Genomic DNA, 16079 nt, shown 5'->3' on the forward strand with positions numbered 1-16079 from the left:
AATGGAATGGAATGGATGGATGGTGGTGGAAAGAATGAGTGAAAGAAGGCTAACAAAGAGAGTGTATAAGGGAGAAGTAGAAACGAGAGTTGGAAGGGGCAGACCTCGGCGGACTTTTTCTGATCAGATCGGGGAAATCCTGAAGAAAGGCCAGGTCAAGAGCACCCTAAACCGGCGAGCGTGTATGTGGAATGTTGTGAAAGTGAAGGAAGCGAAAGAGGTATGTCAGGATCGTAGCAAGTGGAAATCCGTGGTCTCTGCCTACCCCTTCGGGAAATAGGCGTGATTATATGTATGTATGAGTATGTTCAGTCGCAACGCAATATTTCACAGTCAAAATAGCAATTTTCTTGTTATTTCGCTACATTCGCGTAATGTACACCTATGTTTCATTTAGTAAGAAGCATTTTTAACCGGAGGGCTATGAGGGTTTTCTAATAGATGTTATGGCTCTTATGCGCGAACACAACCAGCCCCTAGTTTTTTCGCTGTATAAATGTAAACAACTAAACTGTGGGCTGAACTGTCGCCTGCGTTATTTTCGGATCGTTACGACCTTCAAACTTTCAAGAAGAGACCGTACTCCCATCTTAAAGGTCGGTGACACACGTACAATCCCTCTGGTGTTGCTGGTGTCCATGGGCGACGGTAACTGCTTACCATCAGGCGATTCATCTGCTCGTTTGCCTCCTATATCACACAAAAATAAACAATCACCTACTATTTCTATTTCTCTTTTAGCACTTACCTGCCCAGCAAACGAAGAGTATTCTCCTTGCATCCAAAGCGGCTGCACTGCCAAGAACTGTAGCCAACTCGGGAAACCGGTGCCTTGTATAAGAATAGACCCGAAGTATTGTATTAAGGGGTGTGTCTGCAAAGAGGGGTACTTTAGAAACGCAAAAGAAAATTGTGTACCTGAAGACCAATGCAAGAGTAAGTTTGATTTTAATGTGTTTTTGTTGTAATTTCATTCATGAATCGTTTAGGAGGAAATACTTACTTTTTTTCTAAGTTTATTATTTCTACTTAGCTCTTTTCTAATTTCTAATTATTCTAGCTTAGCTTATGCGCGAACACAACCAGCCCCTAGTTTTTTCGCTGTATAAATGTAAACAACTGAACTGTGGGCTGAACTGTCGCCTGCGTTATTTTCGGATCGTTACGACCTTCAAACTTTCAAGAAGAGACCGTACTCCCATCTTAAAGGTCGGTGACACACGTACAATCCCTCTGGTGTTGCTGGTGTCCATGGGCGACGGTAACTGCTTACCATCAGGCGATTCATCTGCTCGTTTGCCTCCTATATCACACAAAAATAAACAATCACCCACTATTTCTATTTCTCTTTTAGCACTTACCTGCCCAGCAAACGAAGAGTATTCTCCTTGCATCCAAAGCGGCTGCACTGCCAAGAACTGTAGCCAACTCGGGAAACCGGTGCCTTGTATAAGAATAGACCCGAAGTATTGTATTAAGGGGTGTGTCTGCAAAGAGGGGTACTTTAGAAACGCAAAAGAAAATTGTGTACCTGAAGACCAATGCAAGAGTAAGTTTGATTTTAATGTGTTTTTGTTGTAATTTCATTCATGAATCGTTTAGGAGAAAATACTTACTTTTTTTCTAAGTTTATTATTTCTACTTAGCTCTTTTCTAATTTCTAATTATTCTAGCTTAGCTTATGCGCGAACACAACCAGCCCCTAGTTTTTTCGCTGTATAAATGTAAACAACTAAACTGTGGGCTGAACTGTCGCCTGCGTTATTTTCGGATCGTTACGACCTTCAAACTTTCAAGAAGAGACCGTACTCCCATCTTAAAGGTCGGTGACACACGTACAATCCCTCTGGTGTTGCTGGTGTCCATGGGCGACGGTAACTGCTTACCATCAGGCGATTCATCTGCTCGTTTGCCTCCTATATCACACAAAAATAAACAATCACCCACTATTTCTATTTCTCTTTTAGCACTTACCTGCCCAGCAAACGAAGAGTATTCTCCTTGCATCCAAAGCGGCTGCACTGCCAAGAACTGTAGCCAACTCGGGAAACCGGTGCCTTGTATAAGAATAGACCCGAAGTATTGTATTAAGGGGTGTGTCTGCAAACAGGGGTACTTTAGAAATGCAAAAGAAAATTGTGTACCTGAAGACCAATGCAAGAGTAAGTTTGATTTTAATGTGTTTTTGTTGTAATTTCATTCATGAATCGTTTAGGAGGAAATACTTACTTTTTTTCTAAGTTTATTATTTCTACTTAGCTCTTTTCTAATTTCTAATTATTCTAGCTTAGCTCGTAACTTCGTTTGTGCAGTATTATGATTTTCGTGATGAATGCTATCCAATGTCCTTCCCGGGGACTCAACTATCGGTTTATAAAAAGATTAAGTGTGATGAAACAGAGACAGACTGAAAAATTTAACCATTTATAAATATTAGGTAGGTAGTAATTTATTAGTCCCTTTCTCTCTGCCATCTAAATTATTAGTACTTGTTTTGTCAGCTACCTACTTTTAGAGGTCCGTGATCCGCTTTCTGTTATTTAGCATTACTGCTTTTGTAACGCAGCGCGACATTGCTCATTGCCTTGCATTTCTGAATTTTCTCAAATTTAATATAATGACTCGATAGAATGCACGCAGTAATGCAGTCGCCACTGTCATAATCAATGTTGCTGCCCATATTTTTGACATTTACGACAGCAATGCAGTCAGCAGTAATGTCGCAATACAATACTCCAGCAGTAATAATGGTGCAGTCTAAAGGATTTGCCACGCTGGATGCGTTCTGCGGTCAGCCGTCAGCCGTCAGTTCAAACCCGCATTATGTATGAACAACTTTGACAGCAACCTTTAAAGTTGAAGTTTGACCTGACCGCTGCCCGCAGAACGCATCCAGTGTGGCAAATCCTTAAATCCGAACAATACATTTCTCTAGTGGCGAAAATACAAACAAGATATCATGATTTTTTTACAGACTTCCCACAAACATGTCCTAAAAACGAGGAATACTACAACTGCACCGGCGGCTGCATACCGAGGAAGTGCTCCGAGCTCGGTTTCCCATTGGAATGCGACAAGTGCACGCCCGGGTGCGTTTGTAAGGACGGTCTCGTGCGTGCTGATGATGGCACTTGCATTGCTGCAAATAAATGCCCATGTAAGTGTGAAATGACAATAAATATGGAAATAAAAGTGGAAAAAGTCTCTGACGAGACTCGAAGTCACGACTGTCGGTGTTACGGTAGATGATTAGCTTCCCTATTAATAATCTTCTTCTATAAATTTAAGAGCTGTGCTCTTGTGTCGGTGGAGCAGTCTCCAACTCGTCCGGTTCTCTGCCAACTCCTTAACCTGGTCCTAAACTTTTTCTTTTATTGGGTTGAAATATTTTTTTCCTCGGTCTTTCCTCTTTCTCTCTATCCCTATTCTCACCGTCCTTTGACCTTGAATAACTTTGATCCCAGACACGAGATTCCCTGCGACATTTAGGACAACTTTTCCGTCAACGGCCACACCATAATAAATCAGATATTATATATAAAGCTGTTTGCTGCTGACAATTTTTGTCGTGAGTGCAAGTGAGTATGAAGGCTTGCGCCGAGATTTTCGAAGCTGGCGTTTAGAGTCAAGTTAAAAAATAATATTATTTTTACAGCGTGTGGCGGTGATAAAAATGCCCAACAAGGCTGTGGCCACTGCAACAAGATGTGTTCTGACGTCGGTAAACCGCCGAAACCCTGCCCTCTAATTTTGTGCCCTCTAATAATCAACAGCTGCACTTGCAGACAACTCTATTACTACGACTCCAATAAAAAGAAATGCGTCAAACCGGAGGATTGCAGTAAGTAAATAATCATATATTTTCATAACAACAACAAATATGTTTAGGAAAATGTACCTACATTTACCCCCCTAATCATAAAACTTAGCAAACCTTTGTTAAATTTGGCTATTTCTAACAAACACTATGTCAAAATGACGAATTGAGATTAAACGGATTGTTAGAATTGACAAGCGTTTATGAATAACACGAAAGCCAAACGTTTTATATAACAATGATCAAACTGGCCCATAGATAACAATTTTTAATTTTGAGAGAAATGTTTGACATACTTATAGTTTTTTCTGAGTGACCTATTTAAATTTTAAAATCTATGATACTATTGATATTGATATAATATGATCGTTCGCGCGAAATCATGTCAAGGTCGTATCATAACAGTAACAAATCAAGTTGAGATTTTAAACTTAAAACTGGCCTCAGGATCTGGTAGCTGCTCTCATTCATCCGTTTAAAAATACACCTTGTACAACTACCGTCAGTGCGATAACTGGGACAGATGGGGTAACTATTGACAACGTTTTCTGACTTTTAATTAATCTAGCTAGTTGGAAATTTTACCCTAAGACTAGTAGATCCTAATTCAAAGATTGTAAAAAGAACACTGCTGTCAGTCACAAATAATTGGGGAATATTTCCTTTGTCTAAATTTACCCCTCCTATCCCCAGTTAACCCACTTGATGGTATTAACTTTCTTTCAGCACAACCCTGCCCAGCCAACGAAGAATACTCCTCCTGCATCAACGGTGGATGTGGACCCAGGAACTGCAGTCAGATCGGCAAGCCGAGCTCCTGTGTGCATCCTGTCAAGTGCATCGAAGGATGCGTCTGCAAACAGGGCTGGTTGCGGGCCGGGAATGGAACCTGCGTACCTAGGGACCAATGCAGAAGTGAGTGCAGTTGTGATTTTAATTATTTAATCTTTATTGCAGAATAAAACCATAGAGTAACTTATACTAGAGCGGTACTGTCATAGTAAATTTTGTAACCCCAGTAAATTCACTGCCATCTGTCGACACACTTTAAAACTAAAAATGAAGATTTATAAAAATACGATAGAATGTATTTAAATATAGATAAATGATTTTTTTTATTTGCATTAATTATTCTTATGATTTTGACTCATGTTCTTTCACTGATATGCGTTAAAATTGTAAAATAACAAACGAAACCGTCAACGCCATCTATACGACTGTAGGCCAAAACTAGTAGCGCCCTCTGAACGAGAAACAAATTTTCTTGATTTTCGAGGCACGTTTTTTCCTTAGACTGTATCCATCTATTACGGAGTTATATCTATCTTTGATAACACTAAGTACAAATGGCAGACTTAATGCCGATTAACCATATGCAACACCAAAAGTTTCTCTATCAGGCGTCTGGATTTTCTTTGTCAAAGTCTGTACAGAATTCTGCACAGACTAATTAGCTTAGGACTTTGTATTAAGGTGATTCTTTTCCATAAATAACGGCATTATCAATCAAAGATATTCCATATTAACTTTATTGAAGTTAAGTATTAAGTTAGGTATTAAGTGTTGGAACAAGTGTCAGTTATTATTGTTTATTCAGCAGTTACCATCGTGTTTATTAGTTTGTTATTTAGATATACCTACAATGAATTGAAGACTTTAAATCATGATCTTGTTTAACATTTCTTGCCTATTATTTTAATACATTTACATTAGGTATATATGGTACTACTTTCCCGCATTAGTGCGGGAATAAGCACTTTCCGTGCCTATGTCGAAAATGTAAAGGGCCATATGTAGGTACTGTAAAACGTTGTACAATAGGTACACCTGCGAATAGGTAATTCGCAACTCCTGTCGATTTAAAACATTATTTCCCTTCGGTCGTGTTCTAATTTATAACCACTCGTTGCGAATTATTTACGAATTATTTATTTAACTGTGCTTTAAATTAAATACTGTTTTTTTTTCTACTCAGGAGCATACACCATACTTGTATGTATTCGTCACACACATACATATGTAAATATTTAATTTACATAGTTTAAATATACGTTTCTTTTTGTAGTGTGCAATAAAGCATTTTATTATTATTATTTAATTATTAAGTTTAGTTTGTATGGTTTGTATGTTTATTAAACAATACTGTTTTGTATGTGTTGCCGTTTTTAAATAATTTTCAGCAAAATGCGGACTTAACGAAATATACAGCGACTGTCCCAACCCCTGCCCGCCTAGGAAGTGCAACCTCAAAGATGCAGTGTTCAAATGCAAGGCGCCGCCTCAGCTAGGGGACCCTGAATGCAAGCCTGGGTGCACGTGCGCTAAAAACTATTACAGAAATGCAACAGGATCGTGTGTGCTAAAGAAGAACTGCGAAAAACGTAATGTTTCTTTAAAACATTTTTTTATTATACCACATATTTAATCTAAAAAAATAAGTAAGATGCTTATATTGAAGTAATGGTACACAATTAATAAACATAATAACAGTAAATTAAATTTCATATAAAAAATTCCTACGCCACAATGGCTGAGGAAAGCCTAGGTAAAATGGTTATCAATATTTTATATTTGAGTGGGTTTGTTTATGTATACTTTGTTTAGTACCTTATTCTCATATTTACAATTTCATCATCATCATCATCATGTCAGCCGATAGACGTCCACTGCTGGACATAGGCCTCCCCCAAGGCTCGACACTCCGACCGATCCTGTGCCGCTCGCAACCACCGAATTCCCGCGACCTTCACCAGGTCGTCGCTCCATCTCGTTGGAGGCCTACCGGCAGTTCGTCTTCCGGTACGCGGACGCCACTCCAGAACCTTCCGGCCCCACCGGCCATCAGTTCTGCGAGCAATGTGCCCCGCCCACTGCCACTTAAGGTTTGCAATTCTGCGAGCTATGTCGGTGACCCTAGTTCTTCTGCGGATATCATCATTTCTGACTCTATCACGCAGAGAAACCCCGAGCATAGCTCTCTCCATTGCCCTTTGCGTGACCTTGAGCCTTGACGTGACGTCTCAGATCCGTATGTCATCACTGGCAACACACACATTTACAATTTAGTAAGATTTAATACGTAGAAAAAGAGATCGATATGTTAATTTTCTCATTAAATTTTCAGCATTGAAATGTCCAGAAAACGAACAGTATGATCCCTGCCCGATGGTCTGTCCCCCTCAAAAATGTGGTGTCAACCCAGCTGTGATTCTGTGCCGGCGTAATCCAGAGTATGGGGATCCAAACTGCGAACCAGGATGCATCTGCAAGGACGAAGAAGTGCGGAACGATGCCGGACAATGTGTCCCGAAGGATAAATGCCGTACGAACTCATTCATAGTAAAAAAAAAAACAACCTTTATTACCAGACACAAAATAGTACAGCAATGGAAAAAAAGACAGAAACATTATGTTGTAGGTAACTTAAACTAAAGTTAGTACATTCTTTAGTGTGTGATCAATCTTAAAATGCAATGCAAAATGCCCGGGGTCTGCTTGGCTACTAGTACTTTGTCCAAATTATCTACGCACAATCAATGAACTGATCAATACTTTCATAAGCATAAGTACTTTCAAAGTATTCAACAATTATTCTACAATAACTAAGTAACGGTACTAAAGTAGGTAGTTAAAGATACGTCATCACTCTTTCCAATGACGTCATTTGAATTGTTGAAACATTGCAGCAAAATGTACTGGCCAGAACGAATACTGGGAACCCTGCATTCAAGGCTGCTCGAACCAAACTTGCGGAAGCATCGGTCAAAAATACTACTGCCCATTCCAGAAAGGCTGCAAGAATGATTGCAGATGCAAACCCGGATTCTACAGGAAAGATGTTGGATCACCTTGCAGTCTCACAGAGGAACAGTGCAGTACGTATTTTACTTGGGTCTCTATTGTTTGACATAATTATTGAAAGTCATAATGTAATGATTGTCATATTATCATTAGTTATAATTTGGTTTTGCTCAGAAACGCGTAAATTTTCAGGATTGCCATAAAACAAACCTAACCTAACCGATCTATAGGATAACCAGAGGAAAATCCTGAAAAGTTAACGGTTTTAGAATTATGACTAATCATTACATTATGACTTTCAATAAATATGTCAAACAAAGGGACCCCATTTTACTTATTTCTCACTATTTTTATTAAACAAACGTACGGGCACTAAAATCTGGAAAATGTGTCTTTGGCGGTGTAACATTCGACATTCTCACTGTGCTGACGGCAAATGCGCCGCACTAATGCAATGCGATTACTAGTTTCTGCAAAATTTGTGGACGAACATACATTTTCAAACTATATTTGAGTGCAGATATGGTAGAGTTAGACCAAGATAAGTCTGCAACGATTTGGATAACACGCAGTGCAAGTGTTATTTAAATACTTCACAATTTCGTAGAAGTTTGACGTGTAAAATAATACTTGCACTGCGTGTGCTATCCAAATCGTTGCAGACTTTTCTTGGTCTCATCATTAACTTAAGTTATTATCTTGTCGGTGGAGTATCTTCCAGCTTTCCCTATCCCGCGCCAGCTCTTTGACTTTTTGATAAGACACGACCCCTACTTTTTCTTTCACTTGATCTAAAAAGCTGCGTCTGGGTTTTTCTCTACCCCGCTTCCTTCCTATCCGCCCCTCCAGGATAGTTTTAAAGAAGTAGTCGTGTCGTATTAAGTGTCCAATCATTTTCCCGCGTCTATTTGCAATGGTGTTCAGAATAGCTCTTCTTTCAATCACTCTTCTTAGCACCTCCTCATTCGTTATCCTGTCTCTCCAACTAATGCCTTCCATTCGCCTCCAGCACCACATTTCAAATGCTTCCATTCTCTTTCTATCTCTTAGTGTCATTGTCCACGTTTCACTTCCATAAAGGGCTATACTCCAGATGTACACCTTAATCAGAAGCTTATTTTTCTTCTTCTTCTTGGTCTAACTCTACCTAATTCTGTAGAAACAAAGGTCTGATCTAAATGTGCAAGTATCAGCTACCCAATGTATATCATTTTCACCTTCTAGGATGCCTCAATGTCATCTGTTTTTTTGGTTTGGTATATCGTCGCTGCGCGTACAAAAGTCGCTATGTGTTTTTAACCTACTTTACAGGAGACACAAAAAACTGTTTATTTCGATAATTATTGGACATGAATGAATCAATATTTTTGTGACAAAAGTATTTGCACTTTAACATACATTAAGGAATTACATGAATAAATATTTCAGTTTTAATAATATGAAAAAAAAACTTTTTCATAAATATGTCACATAGCTAGTTTTGTTTGGGTCATAAATAACCTCTAAGTGTCTTACCATTACATGGTTAGATTTAATTGTTAAGTACCCTATACATTTTTTGTTCTTTATCGTCACATGGCTATTTAATAATATAATGTGAGCGTTCAATAAAACAGAAAAAAATGCTATGTAAGCCAATATAATTGAATTTTAATCGTGAATTAATAATCTACGTACTTTTTTATTATAACTATTACTTTATGATCAATTTGTTTCAGTCAATATCTTTGAACTAAATATGTTTACCTAGGTAACTCATTTAAATTGGTTTGATAATTATTTGCCAGCCCAATAAGTAATCAAATAATATACATATATACGAAGCAAGGAGAAAAACGATAAAAAACTATTTTTTCTAGTTTTGTAATCAAAATGTTGCCTTTAAAATCTTGAAATGTAAAAAGTCTCATCTCTTTAAGGACTCTCTTCTTCCTGCCCTTATCCCACGTTATGTGGGGTCGGCACAACAAGTTTTTCTCTTCCATTCTCCTCTATCTTTGGTCACCTCAGCACTCACTCCTTTCTTTCTCATATCCTCTTTCACACAATCCATCCATCGTTTTTTGGGTCTACCATCCGCTCTCCGTCCATCAGCATTCATCCCTAACATTGTTTTGCCTATGTGACATTCATCTTTCCTCATTACATGCCCATACCACGGCGCGAACCTTTATACTACTCCTCATCTTCTCCGTTACCGGTGCTACTTTCAAACTTCTCTTATATACTTATTCAACAGTCAAATATCAGATGACGTCTTATAATGGACTGTCATTGGTTTTCTCCTGCATTGCTTTATTAAGTAAGTAATCACAGTGAAGTTAGGTTGTTTTCATGATTCAAGTTGTCAAAAAATGGGTGATAATTAGAGGCTCTGGTACTCGCCGATGCGCACAGGGAGAGGGTTAGGTGCAGGGCCCTAAATGAATTCCCTGCACCCGATGAACTGCCGAGGACGCGTCAACAAGGGCACGAACGGATGCAGCAAAGCTAGAAGGACGACCTGGAGGACTTTCGCTATGGATCTCATACCATAGAGGCATACTGCAGTCAAGAATGCAATAGTTGGGCCGTAGAGTGTCGCACCATGACGGCGGCTCTTGGATTAGGGAACGTTTCGCTGCGCAACGTATTAATGACTATGTTGGCCAGCGAAAGGAAATGGAACGCAGTTGCCTTCTTCTGCTACACCGTCATTTCAAGGAAGGAGGCCGCGGAAACGGAGCGTGAGAGTAGGAGCTGAAGACGCGCACCCGAACCGGCGCAGACAGCGGTGAAGAAGATGGGCACAATTTGCTGTCCGCCTAAACCCCTAGCAGGGCCAGCGGGCTGTGGGGGTCCGCACTACACGGCGCTACACGATTGGCAGTGGGTCAAGCGTCAATGACTCTCCTTTCCCGTCGTGTGGGTACTCCGGAGTAAGATAAGCCAGGGCCGCTGGAAGGAGTAGAATCTCAGGCATCCCGCACCTCCTTGAAAACGGACAGAAGGGTGAGCGCCGGAGTGGCTTTTAGTGGGTATATCTCCTTTTCTCCTCTTACTAGAAGAGGATGGTTGCAGGAGGGAGTCCCACATATCCAAATGCCTCCCCAAGCCGGAGGGCCTTTTTCAACAAAAAAAAAAGATTATTAAGGAATTTCAAAAAGTTGTTTTAAATAATTTCTGAAATAAACCTGCAATCAATTAAAAGTCGAAAGTCTTTTGAAAATATAGGCAAAAAATATTAAGGTCAACTCTTCTTCCTCGCGTTATCCAGGCATTTTGCCACGGTTCATGGGACCCTGGGGTCTGCTTGACAACAGAACTAATCCCTAGTTTTTACGAAAGCGACTGCCATCTGACCTTCCAACCCAGAGGAGAAACTAGGCCTTATTGGGATTAGTCCGGTTTCCTCACTATGTTTTCCTTCACCGAAAAGCGACTGGTAAATATCAGATGATATTTCGTACATAAGTTCCGAAAAACTCATTGGTACGAGCGTGGGTTTGAACCCGCGACCTCCGGATTGAAAGTCGCACGCTCTTACAGCTAGGCCACTAGCGCTTCACATGAAATAATCATGTTTACAACTTGAACTTGACTGTATACAACTTGAGGGTAGATAATAGTTTAATATACGGTAGACTCGATTGTTATAAGAAAATCCCGCTATGTATAGTAAAACGCACAGTCTAGAAACATAACATCGACTGCAACTAGTATAAAAATATCGCTATGTGCGAGAAACTACATATCGGGAGCAAGTGCATCTAATCATTTTTAAATAAACTTGTAGAAAATATCATCACATAGCGAGCACACGTCTGTAATTGCTGTTCAAATAAGCTAATGTAGTTATGTGATTTATTCCAGTTAGCGATTATAGGAAGAGCATTCATTGTATGGGCGTCACATACCTACATTTGATAAATCCTTAAATATTGAAATAAGCGCCACGCTGTTTTTGGAGCATATGCGTATAGAAATAAGGTTCAAAATGGCATTAAAACCGAAAAATCGTTAAAAATCACATAGCGACTTTTGTACGCGCAGCGACGATATGTTTCATATCGTTCCCCATGTCTTAAATTTTTTGACGTCACTAATATATCTTGTTTTTACAGCCAAAGGAAAGTGTCCAACTGGTGAGAAATGGAACACGTGTCCTGCGATCAAATGTGATGCGGATTACTGCGCGAAAAATAAAGATTCACCAAAACAGTGCCCGATTGGAATAGTATGTGACCCGCCAAGGTGCACATGCGAGATAAATGAAAAGAGAGACAGGAAGACTGGCAAATGTATCCCAGTGGCTGACTGTCGTGAGTATATTTTTAGATTAAAACTAAGTTTATAAACTGGTTGTCACATGTATTAAAGTAAATAAAAACCATACGCAGGTAAGTGAGAGGCGAGGTTTAATTGCAAAGAACGTTTTTATTATTTCATAAATCCAGACTCCAGACAGATATCTACGGATCTATTTCCTGAATAGCCAATGAACAATATTTATTCAGCAAATAACGTGAAGTTAATGATATATACAATCATAAAAAATAACTTTAACGTAACTTTAAAGGAGTGTACAGGTTTTTAAAGGGTCGGCAACGCGCGTGTAATATCTCTGGTGTTGCAGGCGTCCATATGCTACGGTAACTGCTTACCATCAGGCGGGCCGTATGCTTGATTGCTACCGACGTGGTATAAAAAAAAAAAATTCAATAAACTAGAAAACTAAATAAAATATTTTATTCAAAGAGACCTCCGCGAGCTGTGCCGGGTGCAAAGGTGCCCATCACACTTGCCGCGCTACCACGTTGAATAGCGATGGCCAATTTATCATAAAGTAAATTAAATTAAAATCTTTGTACTCCCTAAATGGGTGGATATTCTTTTCGGGTCAGTGAGGGCAGCAGCTGCTTCCAGATTTCTACCTGCGAGAAAAAGGTAATTTTTGACAAACTTTTTGACATTCCTATCCAGGATGAAAATCTTGAACGTGTCCAAAAATTTCCAATTTCCATCTAGAAAAGCCACAAATCGAGGAAACTTTTCCCATACAATTTGTATGAAAATTGAAACACACACACACACACACATGCTATTTTTTATGCCAATCGATTCCATTCCTATTCAGTATCAATAGTTTCCTAGGGGTCAACTTACGGTAATGTACTAAAACGCCATAAATTAAAGAAAATGTTATTCCAATGTTTCTATCTCGCCCATCAGTCCTACAGTGTCTTTTGATTGTGGTCCTTAAACGTAACAGGACTGATTGCCGAGATAGAAAAATGAAAATAAAATTTCTCCGTAGTAAATGTATGGAAAAAGTTTTCTTCTGGTAGCTGCCCTCGCTGACCCAAAAAGAAAAACCAACATGTATACTCGTATATAAAATGTCATAAGAAATTTTCCTAATTCAGATACTGAAAATCATACTCGTACCTATCTAAGAAAATTGCTTATTGAATTTAATGGGTGATTGAATAAAATAACTATTTTCGGAAAATTAAAGCGCCTTTAAACATTTCTTAGCACCATTCCCATGCCCCCGCAATGAAGAGTACAGAGTTTGTCCGCCGCCGTGCCCCGGAGAGTCGTGTTTTGCGTACATCGTCGGGCCACTGGTGGGACACTGCCCGCCGAACGAGCCCGGGACTATCTGCATACCGCAATGCAGGTGTTACAAAGGATATTCGAGAAACGATAACGGAACTTGCATACCAAGTAAAGACTGTAAGTAACCGACTCTAAGTCATCATCATTCGCTTGCCCTTATCCCATTCATTTGGGGTCGGCGCAGCATGTCTTTTTCTTCCATACCTCTCTCCTCTCTCTCGCCCGTCATCTCATCATTCACTCGCATTCGTTTCATATCATCTCTCACACAGTCCATCCACCTTTTCCTCGGTTTTCCTCTCCCGATACTCCCCTCCACATTCATTCGTAATACCTTTCTCGTCACATGACTTTCATCCCTCCGCATTACATGTCCGTACCACGCTAGGCGATTCGCTCTTACTTTTTCTATTATAGGTTCTATAGGTGCAACTTTCAGGCTTCCTCTTATATACTCGTTCCTTATCCTATCCATTCTTGTCACACCACACGTCCATCTTAACATTCTCATTTCCGCTACCACCTTTAGGTGACGAATGAAAAGTAATTGCATGCCCTAAAGGGCCCAACACTCTGACCCATAAAAAAACACTTATTGCAGGCAAGACAACACCAACAACTACAGTAAAACCGCCTACTACCAGCACCGGTGTGAGAGGCTCTGGATTGTCAGGCGTACTAGATGGGATCACAGCATTCACTGGAAAATGTCTTTATGCAAGTTATTCATTACATTTAGATTTGAATATTTCCCCAAAGTAATTTAAATAATTCTTTAGAAAACAATACTTCTTCAAATTGAAGTAAACTGAATAATGAATTTTGATTTCAGGAACGCATGCAATCTGCACCTAACGAGAACATCATAATGTCAGCAATGTCGGTATTCACTCCGATAGCCGAGCTTTGTTTGTACTCGGACGGACCAGCTTTTGATCAGTGCATCGAGATACTGAATCTTAAGGACAAACAAGATGTAAATATACTTGTCACGCCACTGTTTTAGAGGTGTATAAGGGTCTACTCTTAAGTCGTGTTCATTCGAGTTGATAATTATATTGCCTTGTTTCTTTCTGTTTTGTTAAGAGTGGCCAATTACTATGGAGGGACCAATAACTGTGTAGCAGTCACACTACTACACTTTTACTTTCTACTCATTGATTGGTTAACTCTGAACCAACCTCAGTGCACCATGTTCATTAGGATTTTTTTTATGATAGGGCTTTTAATCCTTTTTAAAATATCATATTACCTATTTTCACACTTGCTCGGAACATGCAAGTTATTGAACCGCTTTTAGGCTGATAATCCTAGATATTAAACACGCGTGCTTTTTTTCATTATATTATAGAACTTGTTAGGTAATTAATGGTAATCCGGCTGACTTAAAAAGGGAACTGATTGCTAATATTATGTATGGAAACGGAGCCTTCTTAAATTTGTCGAGTAGATTTTACAACACGGACTGGCGCCCGCCCGCGGCAGGCGAGAGGGGTGGCAGGCAGTATGACAGATTTTAGACTTTTAGTAACTGTTTTAACAATTGAAATTTGATTAATATGAAAGTTTCCTTTTTTCCTCGCAAGTGTGTTGAAAAACGTCGTATGGAACGCGTGTGCATTGGTCATTACACACATGTGCGCACTCGCTTACAGCTCGCGCGCACAATATCGCCTTGTGTGTACTAACGTAGCACACTTGTATCACAATGTACTATTCTAATTGAATAACGATTTATTTCAGATTCGGGATACTTTTACTAATTTCTCCTCCTTATACGAAGGTGTAACTAGTGTTAACTTTTCCACTGCTGCCAAAGTATATCCTAGTGATAAGTACCAGCTGAGCGATGGTTTCAAAAAAGATGTCGTTGACGTCTTCCGCGCCGAAACACAAGAGATCGATTTCATTAAAAAAATTCAAGCTGCAGCTATTATGAACGCCTGGGTAATTCGACTAAACGATACCTATAATATCACTGTTAACTTAAAACCGAAAAGAGTGAATGCAAGAAAATAATACACATACAATTATTATTTTTTAATGTTTAATTTCAATATTTAACAAAATCGTATTTTTCAGGTTGAAAGTAAAACCAACAATAAAATTAAAGATTTAGTTTCACCTGACATGCTAAATGAAATGACAAGGATGGTACTGATCAACGCCATTTACTTCAAGGTAACTGTAGTAAAATACTGTAACTTTATGACAATACAATAAAATATATATCAATATGTGATAAAATCTTTTTTTTTATAATATTTAGGGTAAATGGCAGAAACAATTTAATGAAAATAATACGAAAGAAGAAGATTTCTATTTAGGCGATGGTTCAACTACAAAAACCAAGTTGATGTATCAAGAAATCAAGGACCTAGAGTATGGAGAAGATGCATCTTTGGATTGCAAGGTAACACAAAATGTCAATCCTGCTGGGTCAAAAACTTTTTTTAGTATAGTATAGAAAACAAATGATCTATACAGCCTACTGTAGGACTCTTAAGGGGCCCACTGACTATCAGTCCGCCGGACGATATCGGCCTGTCAGTTAGAACAAAAATTTGACAGTTACGAACAACTGACAGGCCGATATCGACCGGCGGACTGTTAGTCAGTAGGCCCCTTTATAGACATGTTTCTTTATACAATATGTATGATAAAAGCTTAAGGAAAAGATATACAAGTCGTCAAAATTATTTAATGGCTACAGGAAACACGCCTAGATTCTAGAACGTTTTTACCTTGCTGCTGTTGTTGATACCGAACCGACTGTTATAATTTACTTTCCACTTTGAATTAGTTCTTTATTTCATTGTTTATCAATAGCATTCATTACCTTAACGTTATCTGTTTTTTA

The 16079-nt window shown here is 39.1% G+C and overlaps 1 protein-coding gene across 1 annotated transcript in view; it reads left to right on the forward strand.

Moving 5' to 3' along the window:
* LOC134742775 (zonadhesin-like) overlaps positions 1 to 16079 on the forward strand; it is a 32942-nt gene that overhangs the window by 9932 nt on the left and 6931 nt on the right. The window contains exons 5-18 of the mRNA XM_063675963.1: positions 742 to 936; positions 1355 to 1549; positions 1968 to 2162; positions 4544 to 4732; positions 5998 to 6198; positions 6942 to 7139; positions 7504 to 7692; positions 11722 to 11919; positions 13136 to 13336; positions 13821 to 13936; positions 14052 to 14195; positions 14963 to 15166; positions 15302 to 15400; positions 15489 to 15632. Coding sequence (XP_063532033.1) covers positions 742 to 936; positions 1355 to 1549; positions 1968 to 2162; positions 4544 to 4732; positions 5998 to 6198; positions 6942 to 7139; positions 7504 to 7692; positions 11722 to 11919; positions 13136 to 13336; positions 13821 to 13936; positions 14052 to 14195; positions 14963 to 15166; positions 15302 to 15400; positions 15489 to 15632 — 2468 coding nt within the window. The remainder of the gene's footprint in view (positions 1 to 741; positions 937 to 1354; positions 1550 to 1967; positions 2163 to 4543; positions 4733 to 5997; positions 6199 to 6941; positions 7140 to 7503; positions 7693 to 11721; positions 11920 to 13135; positions 13337 to 13820; positions 13937 to 14051; positions 14196 to 14962; positions 15167 to 15301; positions 15401 to 15488; positions 15633 to 16079) is intronic.

This window comes from Cydia strobilella, chromosome 7, assembly GCF_947568885.1.
Source record: "Cydia strobilella chromosome 7, ilCydStro3.1, whole genome shotgun sequence".
Lineage (NCBI taxonomy): Eukaryota > Metazoa > Arthropoda > Insecta > Lepidoptera > Tortricidae > Cydia > Cydia strobilella.